At 41.0% G+C, this 15,858-nt stretch overlaps 1 protein-coding gene across 2 annotated transcripts in view; it reads left to right on the top strand.

Moving 5' to 3' along the window:
• The window catches only part of Cfap53 (cilia and flagella associated protein 53), a 67,358-nt gene extending 55,132 nt beyond the window's left edge, over positions 1–12,226 (top strand). For both annotated transcript variants that reach the window (NM_001432462.1, NM_001432463.1), the window contains 1 exon segment: positions 11,772–12,226. In NM_001432462.1, the coding sequence (NP_001419391.1) occupies positions 11,772–12,000 (229 nt within the window). In that variant the 3' untranslated portion in view covers positions 12,001–12,226.
• Positions 12,227–15,858: the final 3,632 nt, after the last annotated feature.

The raw sequence follows: 15,858 nt of genomic DNA on the forward strand, positions 1-15,858 counted from the left end.
CTATACCTAACCTCCGTGGTCCTATGGATTGTATCTTGCTTGGATCTATGCCCAAGAGTGGTATAGCTGGATCGTGAGGTAGATGGATTCCCAGTTTCCTGGGGAAATGCCACACTGATTTCCAGAAGTGACTGTAAAAGTTTACAGTTCCAACAGCGATGGGCAAGGTGGTTCCCCTTACTCCACATCCTTAGCAGGATGAGATGTCACTTGTTTTATTGATCCTAGCCATTCTGATGGGTAGAAGATGGAATCACAAAGTAGTTTTGTGTCAGGGTCCAGCCTCGACATAGGATCTGGGTTCTCAACTGGAAGCAGGGATAGCTGGAAGGTGCATAATATATGAACACAGATGGCTATTTGGTACAAGCTGACAGGTAATTTTTCAAGGCTTAAAGTCTCTCTCTCTCTCTCTCTCTCTCTCTCTCTCTCTCTCTCTCTCTCTCTCTCTCTCGGCTTGAAGCTGCACACAGTTTTGCTCCCTCCTCAATGGAGGTTGTGCTCTCTCGTTCACTTCCTCTCTCTCACACACACTCACTCTGTGTGTTCTTTTTCCACACATACACACACCACACACACTCTCCTCACATACACTCCCCCTCTCCTTTAACTTGCTCCAGTCTTTTATTGTTACTCCAAAAGCAGGTAAAAAAAAAAAAAAAAAAAGAAGAAGAAGACATTGTATAACCACTGCCAAATTAAATTCAAAAGAATAACCACATCCCATAATTAAGAATTGCAATTGTTCCTCAAAGTTTCAAGCTTCTCCTATTCCCAGGCCTGTGGCCAAAATAATAATAATTGCAAACTTATCATTATTTAAACTTTAATTTTTGACTTATTATACTTCAGAGCTCAGAGCCCCAAGGTCAGCTACATGCATTTTCCTGTGAAGCTCTAATGATAAATGACATGGGCAAGGCCATGGCAGTGGCCAGAAAGAATCAAGTTAACCCTTAACTCAGTGGTTCTGCTAGCTTTCTGCTTCTGCACATTGCACACAATGACTCTCCTTGGAGTCCCAGTGTTTTGACTTAGTTTTGCTAGTATATAATTTTATGTGTTCTATACTTTCTTTTCCATACATATAAAAGGGAAACCAGGAACTACTCTTTTTTTTTTTTTTTTTCGGAGCTGGGGATCGAACCCAGGGCCTTGCGCTTGCTAGGCAAGCGCTCTACCACTGAGCTAAATCCCCAACCCCAGGAACTACTCTCAAATGTTGTACAAAACTCATAACTTTCATAGTTTTTCCCTTTCCTAATTAAAGTATTCCATATTTGTGTTCCGTTATTCCATGATTGTATCTCTTGTACAAATGCTTTTTCATAATTCTAGAAAATTCCTTCACTTTCTGGTAATGGACCCTGTATGACTCTAGCAGTACATGGCTCTGTTTCATTTTCTACTATTTCTAAACATCATTTCTTCAAACTTACTTTGCAAGCCAAACATTAATCTGCTATTGTGCAGTTATTACATTGTTTCCAAGATGAGAAGGCAAGCATGCCCCTGGGCCATTAGGACTGTGCTGTGCTGTACCCCTCTGCCTCAATTTTAATTGTCTAAGAATCATTGCATCAAGGAACATCTAGTTTTACAGAATTTACCAGAGCAGAAGAAGAGAGTAGGAAAGTCAGATATAATAGAGTAATTGTGCACACCAAAGCCAAAATGAAGTCTGATGTACCATTGTCCAAGGGTAAGATTAGGAGAAATGGGGACAACCTTTTTATTTTTTTATTTTTTTTTATTTTTACAAAGAGCTGCCGAGGGCTAATGAAATGTCTCCATTCCAGCCTACTGCAGAAAGTCCCTTATTTCTGAGGGCAGGTCCCCTGGAAGGGATATGTCTCCTGCTTCTCAGGGTCCCAGACACCATCCTTTTTTTTTTTTTTTTTTTTAATAAGGAGCTGCTGCAGGCTTCTGAGATGTTTCTATTCCAGCCTGCTGTAGGCAGTCCCTGTCATGATATGCTGCACCATCAGTTTTGGTTAATATTTTCCTGAGGAAAGGGTGTTTTGGATCAGTGAAAAGAACAACTAAAAATCAATTATGGGTACAAGCTGACAGCTATATCTTCTGTTCAAGATGGCTCGCCCAACAGGCATCTGGATAGGTCAGCTCTTGTACACCAAAGGCTAGTCTTTTATTTGCATACCAATTCAGTCATTACCCCAGATTCCTTTTTGATTATCCCATGAATCAACATGGTGTGTCCTTATTCCCTGATTGAGAAAAGACAGCGAGTACATTTAAAAAAACAACAGCAAAAACAAATAAAACCTCCAACCCCTTCCCCCCCCAAAAAAACCCAAAAAACAGAAACATAGAAAATGAGATCTGCCTGCCTTTGTAAGCACAGACAATAAGCTAGCTGGGTGGGGTCCGGCTCTGAGATCACCACTCTTACCATGCCTGAGCCTGAACTTGCTCTGTCCCAGGCTGATCTTGAACTCAGAAATCAGCCTGCTTACGTAAGTATAAACAATAAATTTTGCTAGGTGGGACCTTGCCCTACAACCACTACTCCCCAAATCTCTTCATCTCCTTCCTTAATATCTTTCTGACCATCTGGCTCATTAGTATAGATGTCTCTGTGCTTTTAAGTCAATGAAGTCCCTCATACAATTTATATTGCATTTTTATATTTTACGTAGTTGAGAAATTATATACTCGTGTACTCATATTTTCAGAGTTCTTTCCCACAGCCTTAAGAACTGTTATGAAGATCAAAGAATTTACCATTTTCCTGAGGAACACATTTTCCCCTCCCAGGTTCATGCTATTTCTAATTATCATTAACCTTAACAGGGAGGGCCTTCCTAGAGGAAGAACATGAAATTATATACATTATTATATAAACAAGCCTTATGCCCAGCAACCCTGAACACTCTCGGAGGCCCACACCCTGATGTCTGTACTCCAGGGGTGGGAACTGTGTCACACCATCCCCTCCACAGCCACGCAGAACTTGGCACTATTTATTAATTGTTGATCTTGGTGCTTGTGCTAATAGTGTTCTGTTCAGAAAGTCTTTTCCTGTGCTGATGAGTTGAAAGCTAATCTTCACATTCTCTTATATCTGGTTCAGTGTGTTTGGTTTTATGTTGAGGTGTTGTGTGTAGTTTTATGCTCTACCTGCCTGCCTTTGCTCTGGGAAATGACTGAGCTACCAGCCCCCTCCCAGCTTCCCTTAAGTCCTCGGATAAAAGACACACACACACACACACACACACACACACACACACACACACACACACAGTTTTTCAATTTCAATTTGCCTTCTGGCACAATTGCTGGGTACTACTGTCTCCAGCCTAGAAAAGCTTGCCCTTGCCAATTTCTCCACCTGCCCTAAACCTCAGTCGCTAAACCCCTCTGACCACCTACCTGTAGAAGCAGCCTGTGTGGCCACTCCATTTTGAGATCTCACATGGTTGTCAGGTTCTCATCTCTCCAACACATGGTGAACTCTGTCCTCTGATCAATTGAATCAGACTTTAGCATCAGAACCACTCCCTACATTGAGGTCTTTGATCCATTTAGAGTTGAGTTTTATGCAGAGTTGTAAGTATGGATCTATTTGGATTCTACATTCAGACACCCAGTTTCACCAGTACCATTTGTTGAAGATGCTGGCCCGTTTTACTTCACTACTAAGGTTGTAGCTTACCGTGCCCAGATAGCTGCTCTGAGCCCAGCACAAAATGGGGGACTCCCTTTTCTTAGTAGGGCTTCCTTTTTTCTGCCTGATCTGGGGAGCCCAGCCCCAAATCTTCTACCTGAGGAATATCACATACTCTGTGGCAAACCTACAAGTTCAACTTCCTCTTTTCCTATAAGAATCTGCCCAGCAGGTGCCTGGGATTCCTAGAATGCCTCTCCATATGAATGAGGCATTCACAGAACTGTAAACTCCAACCAATGAAACTTCACCCTGAGAAGAACCGCTTCCTCTCTCCAAGGTTCATATATAGCCTTTGTTCTCCGTGAATGAAGTATATGCACACACGCTGTTTCATTGAAAATTATCTAAGAGAGCTGTTTCATTGGATATTGTCTAAAAGAGCTATAACACTAAAATCCTCGTGGAAGGCCTTTGCCAACCCAGCCCTCCATCCATACTCACTTATGGCAGGACTAGGATCCTGCAGATCTCGCCTGTTCCAGAGGATGGGAAACCACAGCTGGCCTCCACACACTTACACTGGCCATCATTGCAATGTGTATTTCTGGTTTGTTTATTTAAAAAAATCAAGTGTTCATAGGTTGTGTAGGCATTTCCATTAATCAGTGCAAATACCATATTTGTTTTTGTGTTAGTACTATAGCTCTGTGGTACAATTTGAGACTAGGGATAGTATACCTCTAGGAGTTTTTTTATTATACAGTTTTGCTTTGTCTTCCCTGGGTTTTTGTGTTTCCAGATGAAGGGGAAATTGTCCTTTCAAGGTCTATGAAGGGTTGCGGTAGAATTTTGATGGGAATTGCATTGAATCTATAGATGGATTTTGATAGCACGATCATTTTTACTATACCAAACCTACAGATTCATAAGCATTTTTTCATCTTCTGTGATATCTTCAACTTCTTTCTTTAAAGTCTTAAAGTTTGATCATACAAATCTTTTGCTTGTTTAGTTAGTGTTACCACAAGATAGTTTATATTTTTAAGACTATTGTAAAAGGTGATATTTCCCTGGTTTCTTTCTCAATTTGCCATTCGTATATAGGAAAGGAACTTAATTTTGTGAGTTAATTGTGTATCAAGATATTTTGCTGAAAGTATTTATCAGCCATAGGAGTTTCTTTGGTATTCTGTTGTATCATCTGCAAATAGGGGTAGTTTGACTTTTTTCCTTTGCAATTCATATCCCTTTAGTCTCCTCCAGTTATCTCATTGTTCTAGCTAAAACTTCAAGTATTATATTGAATAGGTATAGAGAGAGTAGATAACCCTGTCTTGTTCTTGAAACTAATGGAATTGTTTCCAGTTTCCATTTAAATTGTTGCTCTGGGTTTGCTGTAAACTGCCTTTATTATGCTGAGATAATTTCCCTTATATCCCTAATCTCTCTATGACTTTCATCATGAAGGGGTGCTGGATTTTTCTCAAAGGCATTTTCTGCATCTAAGAAGATGATCATGTGGTTTTCGTCTTTTAGTTTATATAGTGGACTGCAATTATTGATTTATGTATATTTAACCATCCTGCATCTCTGGGATGAAGCCCACTTGATCACAGTGGATGATTTCTTGGGTGAGTTCTTGGATTCTGTTTACAAGTATTGCAAACGTTCATGAGGGAAATTGTCTGTAATTCTTTCTTTGTTGGATCTTTATGTGACTTGAGTATTAGGGTTACCACGCTTAGTAAAATGAACTGGGCAGTGTTGCTTCAATGTCTATTTGTTGGAATAATTTTAGGGGTGGTGGTATCAACTCTTTGAAAGTCTGGTAAAATTCTGTGCTGAAACTATTTGGCCCTGGGTGCTTTGTTTTTTTTTTTTTTTTTTTTTTAACTTTTAATTATTGCTTCTATTTCACTGAGGATTATAGGTCTGTTTAAAATTGTTTATCTAATCTTGATTTAACTTTGGGAAGTGGTATTTATCAAAAAAATTATTTCTTTTAGATTTTCCAATTTTCTCAAGTACAGGTGTTTCATTATCCATTCTCTGCATTTCTTTGGTGTCTCTTAATGGGCCTCCTTTTATCTTTAATTTTGTCAATTTGGATACCCTTTCTCTGCCTTTTAGTCAATTTGGATAACCCTTTATTAATCTTATCTATTATTTTCAAAGAACCAACTTTTTGTTTCCTCGATTATTTGTATTGTGTTGTTGTTGTTTTGTTTTGTTATCATTGTTTATTTCTAGATTATTGCCTTCAGCCCTTAGTTTCATTATTTCTTGCCTGCTACTCCTTTTGGGTTGATTTTTTTTTCTTTTTGTTCTAGAGCTCTTAGGTATGCTGTTAAGTTACTAGTATGCGATTTCTCCATCTTTGTTTTATTTTTTTATTTTATTTTTCTTGGATATTTTATGTATTTACATTTCAAATGCTTTCCCCTTTCACCCCTCTTCCATGCCTCCTCCCTCTTCCCCTGCTTCTTATATATTTCTTTACTTACATTTCAAAGGTTATTCCCCTTCCTGGTTTCCTGTCCATAAGCCCCTATTCCCTCCCCTCCCCCTCCCCCATACCGGTATTCCCCCTTATACATCCCCCTTATTGCCTCCCCCATATTCCCTGCACTGGGGGTCCAACCTTGGCAAGACCAAGGGCTCTCTCCCCTACGGGATTTGGGCCTCCATTTTTTATTTAAATGTAGGTCCTTAGTGCTATTAACTTTCTTTTTAGAACTGCCTTGAGACCCGCGGATCCCGGCCCGCAGCAGCTCTCTGCTCCCAAACCCCGTGGGAGAGAGACCTCACCACCTGATCAGGTGGGCACTCCTGAGGCTGCAGAGCGGAGGAGACCACCAACACTGCCCACCTCTGCCCACATCCCTGGCCCAAGAGGAAACTGTATAAGGCCTCTGGGTTCCCGTGGGGGAGGGCCCAGGAGCGGCACGACCCCTGCGCCTGAGGCACCGCCAGAACCTGAAGGAAACAGACCGGATAAACAGTTTCTGTACCCAGATCCCGTGGGAGGGAGAGCTGAACCTTCAGAGAGGCAGACATGCCTGGGAGACCAGTGGAGGCTGCACTCTGTGCACGTCCAGACGCCAGAGGAGAACACCAGGCGTCATCTGGAGCCCTGGTGTGCGGAGGCTCCCGGAAAGAGCGGCGCAGATCTTCCCGGTTGCTGCCACAGCGGAGAGGACTTAGGCAGTACCCCACGAGCAAACTTGAGCCTTGGAACCACAGGTGGGACCAACTTTTCCCCTGAAGGAAACCTGCCTGGTGAACTCAAGACACAGGCCCACAGGAACAGCTGAAGACCTGTAGAGAGGAAAAACTACACGCCCGAAAGCAGAACACTCTGTCCCCATAACTGGCTGAAAGAAAACAGGAAAACAGGTCTACAGCACTCCTGACACACAGGCTTATAGGACAGTCTAGCCACGGTCAGAAATAGCAGAACAAAGTAACACTAGAGATAATCTGATGGCGAGAGGCAAGCGCAGGAACCCAAGCAACAAAAACCAAGACTACATGGCATCATCGGAGCCCAATTCTCCCTCCAAAACAAACACGGAATATCCAAACACACCAGAAAAGCAAGATCTAGTTTCAAAATCATATTTGATAATGATGCTGGAGGACTTCAAGAAAGACATAAAGAACTCCCTTAGAGAACAAGTAGAAGCCTACAGAGAGGAATCGCAAAAATCCCTGAAAGAATTCCAGGAAAACACAATCAAACAGTTGAAGGAATTAAAAATGGAAATAGAAGCAATCAAGAAAGAACACATGGAAACAACCCTGGACATAGAAAATCAGAAGAAAAGACAAGGAGCAGTAGATACAAGCTTCACCAACAGAATACAAGAGATGGAAGAGAGAATCTCGGGAGCAGAAGATTCCATAGAAATCATTGACTCAACTGTCAAAGATAATGTAAAGCAGAAAAAGCTACTAGTCCAAAACATACAGGAAATCCAGGACTCAATGAGAAGATCAAACCTAAGGATAATAGGTAGAGAAGAGAGTGAAGACTCCCAGCTCAAAGGACCAGTAAATATCTTCAACAAAATCATAGAAGAAAACTTCCCTAACCTAACAAAAGAGATACCCATAGGCATACAAGAAGCCTACAGAACTCCAAATAGATTGGACCAGAAAAGAAACACCTCCCGTCACATAATTGTCAAAACACCAGATGCACAAAATAAAGAAAGAATATTAAAAGCAGTAAGGGAAAAAGGTCAAGTAACATATAAAGGCAGACCTATCAGAATCACACCAGACTTTTCGCCAGAAACTATGAAGGCCAGAAGATCCTGGACTGATGTCATACAGACCCTAAGAGAACACAAATGCCAGCCCAGGTTACTGTATCCTGCAAAACTCTCAATTACCATAGATGGAGAAACCAAGATATTCCATGACAAAACCAAATTTACACAATATCTTTCTACAAATCCAGCACTACAAAGGATAATAAAGGGTAAAGCCCAACATAAGGAGGCAAGCTATACCCTAGAAGAAGCAAGAAACTAATCGTCTTGGCAACAAAACAAAGAGAAGAAAAGCACACAAACATAACCTCACATCCAAATATGAATATAACAGGAAGCAATAATCACTATTTCTTAATATCTCTCAACATCAATGGCCTCAACTCCCCAATAAAAAGACATAGATTAACAAACTGGATACGCAATGAGGACCCTGCATTCTGCTGCCTACAGGAAACACACCTCAGAGACAAAGACAGACACTACCTCAGAGTGAAAGGCTGGAAAACAACTTTCCAAGCAAATGGTCAGAAGAAGCAAGCTGGAGTAGCCATTCTAATATCAAATAAAATCAATTTTCAATTAAAAGTCATCAAAAAAGATAAGGAAGGACACTTCATATTCATCAAAGGAAAAATCCACCAAGATGAACTCTCAATCCTCATCTTCGGTTGGTTTATATACAAGTGTGCAATTTCTAGGCTTGAAAGTAAAATGATGCTATCTGGTGCTGGATAGAGGAGCCTTATTTTTTATTATGGCAGCTTGCTATTTTTGTAACATGGTGATTTGGTTGAACACAATAAAGTACAGTAGTAACTGATAAAAAAAAAAAAAAAGAACTGCCTTGAGTCCCATTCATTTGTGCATGTAAAGAATTTACCTTCATTCAATTCTAGAAAGTCTTTAAATTTTTTTTTCTTGACCCATTTTTCATTCAGTAGAGACCTGTTCAGTTTCCATGAGTTTGTAAGTTGGTATTTCTGTTGTTCATGTCTTTTTTTTTTTTTTCGGAGCTGGGGACTGAACCCAGGGCCTTGCGCTTGCTAGGCAAGCGCTCTACCACTGAGCCAAATCCCCAACCCCTGTTCATGTCTTTTTAATCCATGATGGTCAGACAAGGATGCAGGGCATTACTTCAATGGTTTTGATTTTTGTTTTTGTTTTCAAGACTTGCTTTGTGACTGAATATGTGGCCAGTTTTGGGAAAAGTGCCATGAAGAGCTGAGAAGAATGTATGTTTCTTTGTGATTGGGAGAAATGTTCTGTAAAAATCTTTTAGGTACATTTGGTTTATAATGTCAGTTAGCTCCAGCATTTCTGCCTCATTTTTGTCTGGATAGCCTGTCTATTGTCAAGAGTGGGGTATGAAAGTCTCTATCAATTGGTGAGGGTCAATATGTGATTCAAGCTGTAGGTTGTTTGTTTGTTTTTGTATTTTTTTGTTTTGTTTTGTTTTGTTGTTAATGAACTTTGGTGGCCTTGTGTTTGGTACATATACATTAAGAATTGCAATGTCCTCTTGGTGGAATTTTCCTTTGGGAGTACATAGTATCCTTCTCTTTCTCTTATGATTAGTTTTAATTTAATGAGTATTTTGTTAGATATTAAAGTGGTTACACCAACTTGTTTCTTAGGTCCATTTGCTTGGGATATCTTTTTCTATCTTTTTACCCTAAAGTACTATCTTCGATGTTAAAGTGTGTTTCTTGCATACAGAAGTAGAATGGAACCTGTTTTCACATCTATTCTGTTAGTCTGTGTCTTTTTATTGAGGAATCATGACCCCAGGTATTGATAGTGATCAACTAACAGTGTTTGTTGGTTCCCATTATTTTGTTGTTGTTGTTGTTGTTGTTGTTGTTGTGTATGTATGTTTCCACTGTTTTGATTTGCTGGTCTGGGATTATTTACTATCTGTGTTTTCTTGGGTATGGTAAACCTCTTAGGTTGGAATTTTCCTTTTAATGCCTTCTGTAGTGCTGGATTTGAAGGCATATATTGCTTAGATTTTATTTTGTCATGAAATGTCTTTTGCCCCATCTATTATGATTGATTTTTGGGGTATAATAATCTGGACTGTCATCTGTGGTTTCCTAGAGTCTGTAGGAAATTTTTCCAGGTCCTTCTGGTTTCTAGAGACTCTGTTCATAAGTCAGGGATTTTTCTAATAGGTCTGCTTTTAGGTCTTTTTCTGTTGCAGCTTTTAATGTTCTTTCTGTATTCTGTGTATTTACAGTTTTGTTTATTATGCACCACAAGAATTTCTTTTCTGATCCAGCCTAGTTGGTGTTCTGTATGCTTCCCCCCCCTCCCACCCCAGAGCTGGGGACCAAACCCAGGGCCTTGCGCTTGCTAGGCAAGCGCTCTACCACTGAGCTAAATACCCAACCCCCTGTATGCCTCTTTTACCTTGATAGGCAGCTCTTTCTTTAGATTAGGAAAATTCTTCTATGATTTTGTCGAAAATATTTTTTATGCCTTTGACCTGAGTTTCTCCTCCTTTCTCTATTTCTATTATTCTTACATTTGGTCCCAGATTTCCTGGGTGTTTTGTGCCAGGAGAGAGTTTTATAGATATAATATTTCTTTGACTGAAGTATCCATTTCTCCTATCATGTTTTCAATACCTGAGGGTTTTTGTTCTTCCACATATTCTTTTAATGAGGCTTGCTTCCTCATCCCATTCAAGTTCCTATGGTTTTCATTTCCAGACTTCCTTCAGTTTGGATTTCTTTATTAATACTACTTCCACTTTGAGGTCTTGACCTGGTTTGTTCGTTTTCTTTTGTTGTTTGTCTGTGTTTTCCTGGATTTCTTGAAAGGATTTATTCATTTCTTCTTTAAGGAGCTCTATCTTATTCAAAAGGGTGATGTTAAGGCCCTTGTCTTGGGTTTGCAGCCATGCTGCATTTCTCCAGGCCAACTGTAGTAGCTCTTGAGTTCTGGCGGGGACATATTTTCTTGGCTCTTGTGTGTTTATGCATCTGGGTTTGGGAAGATTATAATTTGAGATCTGTGTGGGCCAATGGAGATGGGGGCTGAGGAGTAGGGTTGCAGCAGGTGTTCTGCGACATAGCTGGTGATGAGACCAGGGGCTTGGATTTGAAGGAGCGGAGGGGGATGTAGAAGTCTGCGGTTAGCCAACCTGCTTCCCTGGCTGGTCTGACAGCATGTTCCTAGGGAGTGGCTGCTTGTGGGTGGGGCTGGGATTATGGGATGAATGGGAGGAAGGGAGACTGGAGGAGAAAGTCTACATGATCCATTAGAGATGGGGGTCAGAGAACAAGGGGAGACCACAGCAGGCGTTCTGCTACAGAGCTGTGAATGAGACCGTTAAGAGTGTCTTAAAGAGTTGTCTATGCATGCTCTTCGGATCAGGGTTTTGGTTTAAGATAGTGCCACAATCATTCTATCAGTACCAGTATGGAACAACTAACTGGAGTTGCCTTTTTTATTTATTATTAAAAGTATTTATCTTTATTCTATATGCATATTTTTTTGCCAGTACCACACATGCACCTGGTGACCTCAAGCCAGAAGAGGATATTGGAACCCTTGGAACTGGAGCTACAGATGGCTGTAACCTATAACTTGGGTGCTGGGGACTGAACTTGGAGACTCCAAAAGAGTAGTCAGTGCTCTTGACCTCTGAGCCATCTCTCCAGCACCGAAGTTCCTTAAAATATTAAAAGACAGAACTGTCACAGGCCCTAACAATCCCAGTTCTCGGTCTCAAAGCGATAGTTACATGCCCATATTAATGGAAACGCTAAGTAGACACAGTATACTTCATGATAATGGTATAAATAAAACCAAATGTTAATCTTTAATGTTATACTTTGTTATCTTTGAAACATTAGGCGCTGCGCTTTGGCTGAGGAGTATAGGAATCAACTTCGGATGCAAATTGCCTACCAGCAGCAGGCCCGAGAAGCAGAAAAGGAAGAGGAACGCCAAGAATTTGAAGCAGGGCTGGCCGCGAACCAAGTCTACGCGGACAAAATACAGAAGATCCTCGCTGAGCATCAAGTTCTGTCCCAGAATGTTCATCCCATGCGCAGGGCTTACCTCGACAAGCCTGCTCTATAGTTTTATGCAAATCAGTGCGTGTTTTCTGGGTCTTTCACTATTTTTAACTACACCTTTTAACTAATGGATAAACTCGTATTCTCTGAGGTTGTATACTTTATTAGACATAATTTTCTTTCTTCAGATAAATTTGTTCTTTGGATACTAGTTAACTCTATATTGCTATAGCAAACTACCCAACATTGTCAGCTTAAAAAGAATAAAGATTTATTTTAGCTTCCAGTAACAGAGGGGTTGCTGCGCAGTTTGTGTGGTTTTACAGGCTGTGAAACTTGTCTGGTGCTTTACCAAAACCCTGGAGACAGGAATTAGTAAAGAAAAAGGGGGTTGTCTATAATTTGGGCCATGTTCTGGTTCCCCTGCTGTGATAAACCACTGACTAAACGTAACCAGGGGAAGAATGTGTTTTTCTTACATTTTCAAACCACATCATTCACATCAATCAGGCTCAAGACAAGCAGGAACTTGAAGAAGAAACCTTCGAGGAACACTTTGCTGGAGCACTTTCTTGCTCAATCACAAGCTTATGATTAGCCTTAGCTTCTCATACAGCCTAGGAAAGTGCTGCCCACAGTGGGCACTCCTGCATCAACTTGTTATCCAGACAATCCCCCACAGACATGGCCACAGGTCAATCTGATCTAGGCAATCTCTGGGTAGAGGTTTCTTCTCTAAGCTGTTTCTAGGTAACGAGGCCAACCAGGACAGACCAGAATTGGATGCTGCTGTTGTTGTTTCTGCTGCTGCTGCTGCTGTTTCTGTTTTGTTTTTGTCAGTTTCTATCTTTTTTTTTTTTTTTTGGTTCTTTTTTTCGGAGCTGGGGACTGAACCCAGGACCTTGCGCTTCCTAGGCAAGCGCTCTACCACTGAGCTAAATCCCCAATCCCATCAGTTTCTATCTTTAGGAATGAAAGGCTACAATCCAGACCAGATTTCTATTCCAGCTAGAGCCCCTGTAGTAGCTCTGACAGGAGTCTGTGACTCTTCAGCTAACAGACTACCAGGTGCCCAAATTTCTTATCTTGGAAAGTGTATTTACAGTAAAGGAAACGTTGGGTGGGAGTGGAGCACAGTTCTGTTCCGCACTTCTTCCCTGTCTTCCTACCTGAGACTGTGAGAGCCTAGCTACAAGTTCAGGCTAAGACCACTTGCATATCAGAAATCTACCATGTGTGCCTAAGTCCTCTCTTTAGAGCCCCTGCCATGCTGTTGTCTATTTGTCCATAGCATTAATAATTTTTCTAATAATCTTATGGTGAACAGTCCATCTCAGTGTCCTTCTTGAACCCACACCTGAGATCTTTCATTCTCCTATGTCATTATTACAGTAGATTGACAAGACAAAGCAAAAAAGACAGGACGTGCAGGTATGTAGCCTTAGCTTTGAAATAAGTTATCAGAATCCTTTTCTGCCCTTCTCTGGCAGTTTGCTTCAGGATTCTCTTACCCACAGATGAAATTTCCTTGGAAAATTTAATTTCTTGTTGTTTGACCCCTAAAGACCTTGAAAATGCTGGGCAAAGGCTCTACCACTTGGCCAGGTCCCCAGTCCTCTTATAAATAAATACATAAACATAGAAATAAATAAATGAATAAATAAATAAATAAATATAAATATTGAGCTGTTGTCTTAGTTATCCAGGCTGACCATGAACATGTGATCTTACCTCAGCCTCCAGAGTAGACAAAATTAAAGTCTTGGCCACTAGGCTAGATCACAACTTGATTCTTTAAGGTCTCTGTTGTACTGTCTCCAGCACTGTCCCTGTGTCTATGACAAGACAGTTATGCGAATGGAAGCTTCTGACAGAAAACAAGTAATAGGAAGGGACCAGGGACAAGGCATGCACTTTAAAGGAATGCTGCCCCAACGCCATGAGTCACTTCCTCTGACAAGATGTTCCCTTCCGTGGTTGTACCACCTCCCAATAGTGGATGCAAATATTAAACACATAATTTAGAGAGATGAAGTCTCAAAGCAAATGTCCTAAAAATAAGAGCAAATTCCCCCAATCTTTTTTTTTTTTGGCTTATTATATATAAGTACACTGTAGTTATCTTCATACACAGCAGACAAGAGCATCAGATCTCATTACAGAAGGTGGTTGCTGGGATTTGAACTCAGGACCTCTCGAAGAGCAGTCAATGCTCTTAACCACTGAGCCATCTCTCCAACTCTGCCCCCCAATCTTTTAAACAATCGCACTCCTAACTTTTTGGAGCCTGACCCAGTGGCTCATGATAAAATAAAGCCAACTCTTTGATGACTTCCGGCCCCTCACCTCATTTCCCCGTCTGAGGAAGGGCAAATGGGGTTATAAAATTTACTGCATAACAAAGTAGGGAGCTTCACACCTATTTTCTATTCAAACAACTCCAAATGGCCTTGGACACAAGTCTAGCCTACCCTATATAGGGAGTTCCTGGCTAGCCAGGGTTACATAGTGAGACATTGTCTCAAAATAAAAAGTTAAAGTAATCTATCTTCACTATAAAAAGATTCCACTCTCCATCAGGGGTTCAACTTTCCCTCGATCCCTCTCTCTCAGAATATGATAACTGTATTTCTGTCTGTGGAAGCCAGGTACAGGCAGAGGGCACAGTAGGATCTCATTTGGCAGTGAGTTCATGGGCAGTAAACAAAAAAGAAACACCCAGGAGCAGCTACAGAGAACTGGCTTATTTATTAGATAGGAAGGTGGCCAGGGTCTCTGGGAAAAGGTCCTTGTGGTTGTGTACAATTGGCCAGGGCGGGGTGTTGGAAGACACTTCATCTACATACTCAGTGGCTGTAGGATCCTGAGGGCCAGGAGTTGGGCTTATAACATCAAATGAGGAGTAATGACTTATAGCTGTCAGCCACTATGGTTCTACATTTGCCTACAATGATTATCATTTGTTAGAATGCTTATTTGGGAAAAAGATTTAAAGGATCAAGAAAGATGGTTTTGAAAGCCTGCTGACCTGTTTGACCCCTGTAGTTCAAGATGGAAGGAGGTTACAGATACTTAAAAGCCTTCATGTATCCAAACACACTCCAACACTGGCTGGTGTGACTGAGGAATGCCATCATTTCCTGAGTCCATTTGTTTACATTGACCCCTCGGTGCTCTAGAATCAACCCTCTCCCCAAACAGTCACATGTGCTGCAACACACTTGAGGTTTTCCTGACCTTGACCATGGTCCAGATGTGCTAATCAGAATAATCAATGTTTCCACAAACTTAACATAAATGAAGATAACTGGAAAACGTATGAGTCAAACGTAACTGTCACGTTATTTCTGAAACAATTACTTTGTTCTTCCAGAAACAAACATTTCAAGGCTATTCTGACTCTCATCTAACTTTGCTGTGAGGTATTGAAGGACCCTAGGGGTTTTCGCCAGCCTTACACCCACCTGCCTCTGGTCAAGGCTAGGCCAAGTTCCGTTCTCCACCCACAATTCTCCAGAGGAGCAAGAACATTCTTTAAAAAAAAAAAACCACAGAATGTATTGACTGATAGTTGCCTGACCCTCTGGTCCCAGGTAGAATTCCAATGCATGTCATAATCTACACATGCTTGCTAGCCAATAGACTTAAAGATCAATATGCTTAGCCAATAAGTTTAAACTGTAACCCAGCTGATGTAACCTATACCCCTAAAAAGTATAAAAACTGCTTGTTATAGTCATTTGGGATCTCCTTCTAGTCACTCACCTTGAAGGACTACTTGAGGGTGGATCTTGTCGTGATGGAAAATAAACCTCTTGCTTTTGCATCAGTCTGAGTCTTGGTGTCTCACTCGGGGGTATCTCAAAATAAATACCACTGATCAAGGGGGTCTGGGCCTTACCGTATGACCTTTGTAATTTTT

This window comes from Rattus norvegicus, chromosome 18 (assembly GCF_021556685.1).
Source record: "Rattus norvegicus strain SHRSP/BbbUtx chromosome 18, alternate assembly SHRSP_T2T, whole genome shotgun sequence".
In the NCBI taxonomy this organism is placed as follows: domain Eukaryota; kingdom Metazoa; phylum Chordata; class Mammalia; order Rodentia; family Muridae; genus Rattus; species Rattus norvegicus.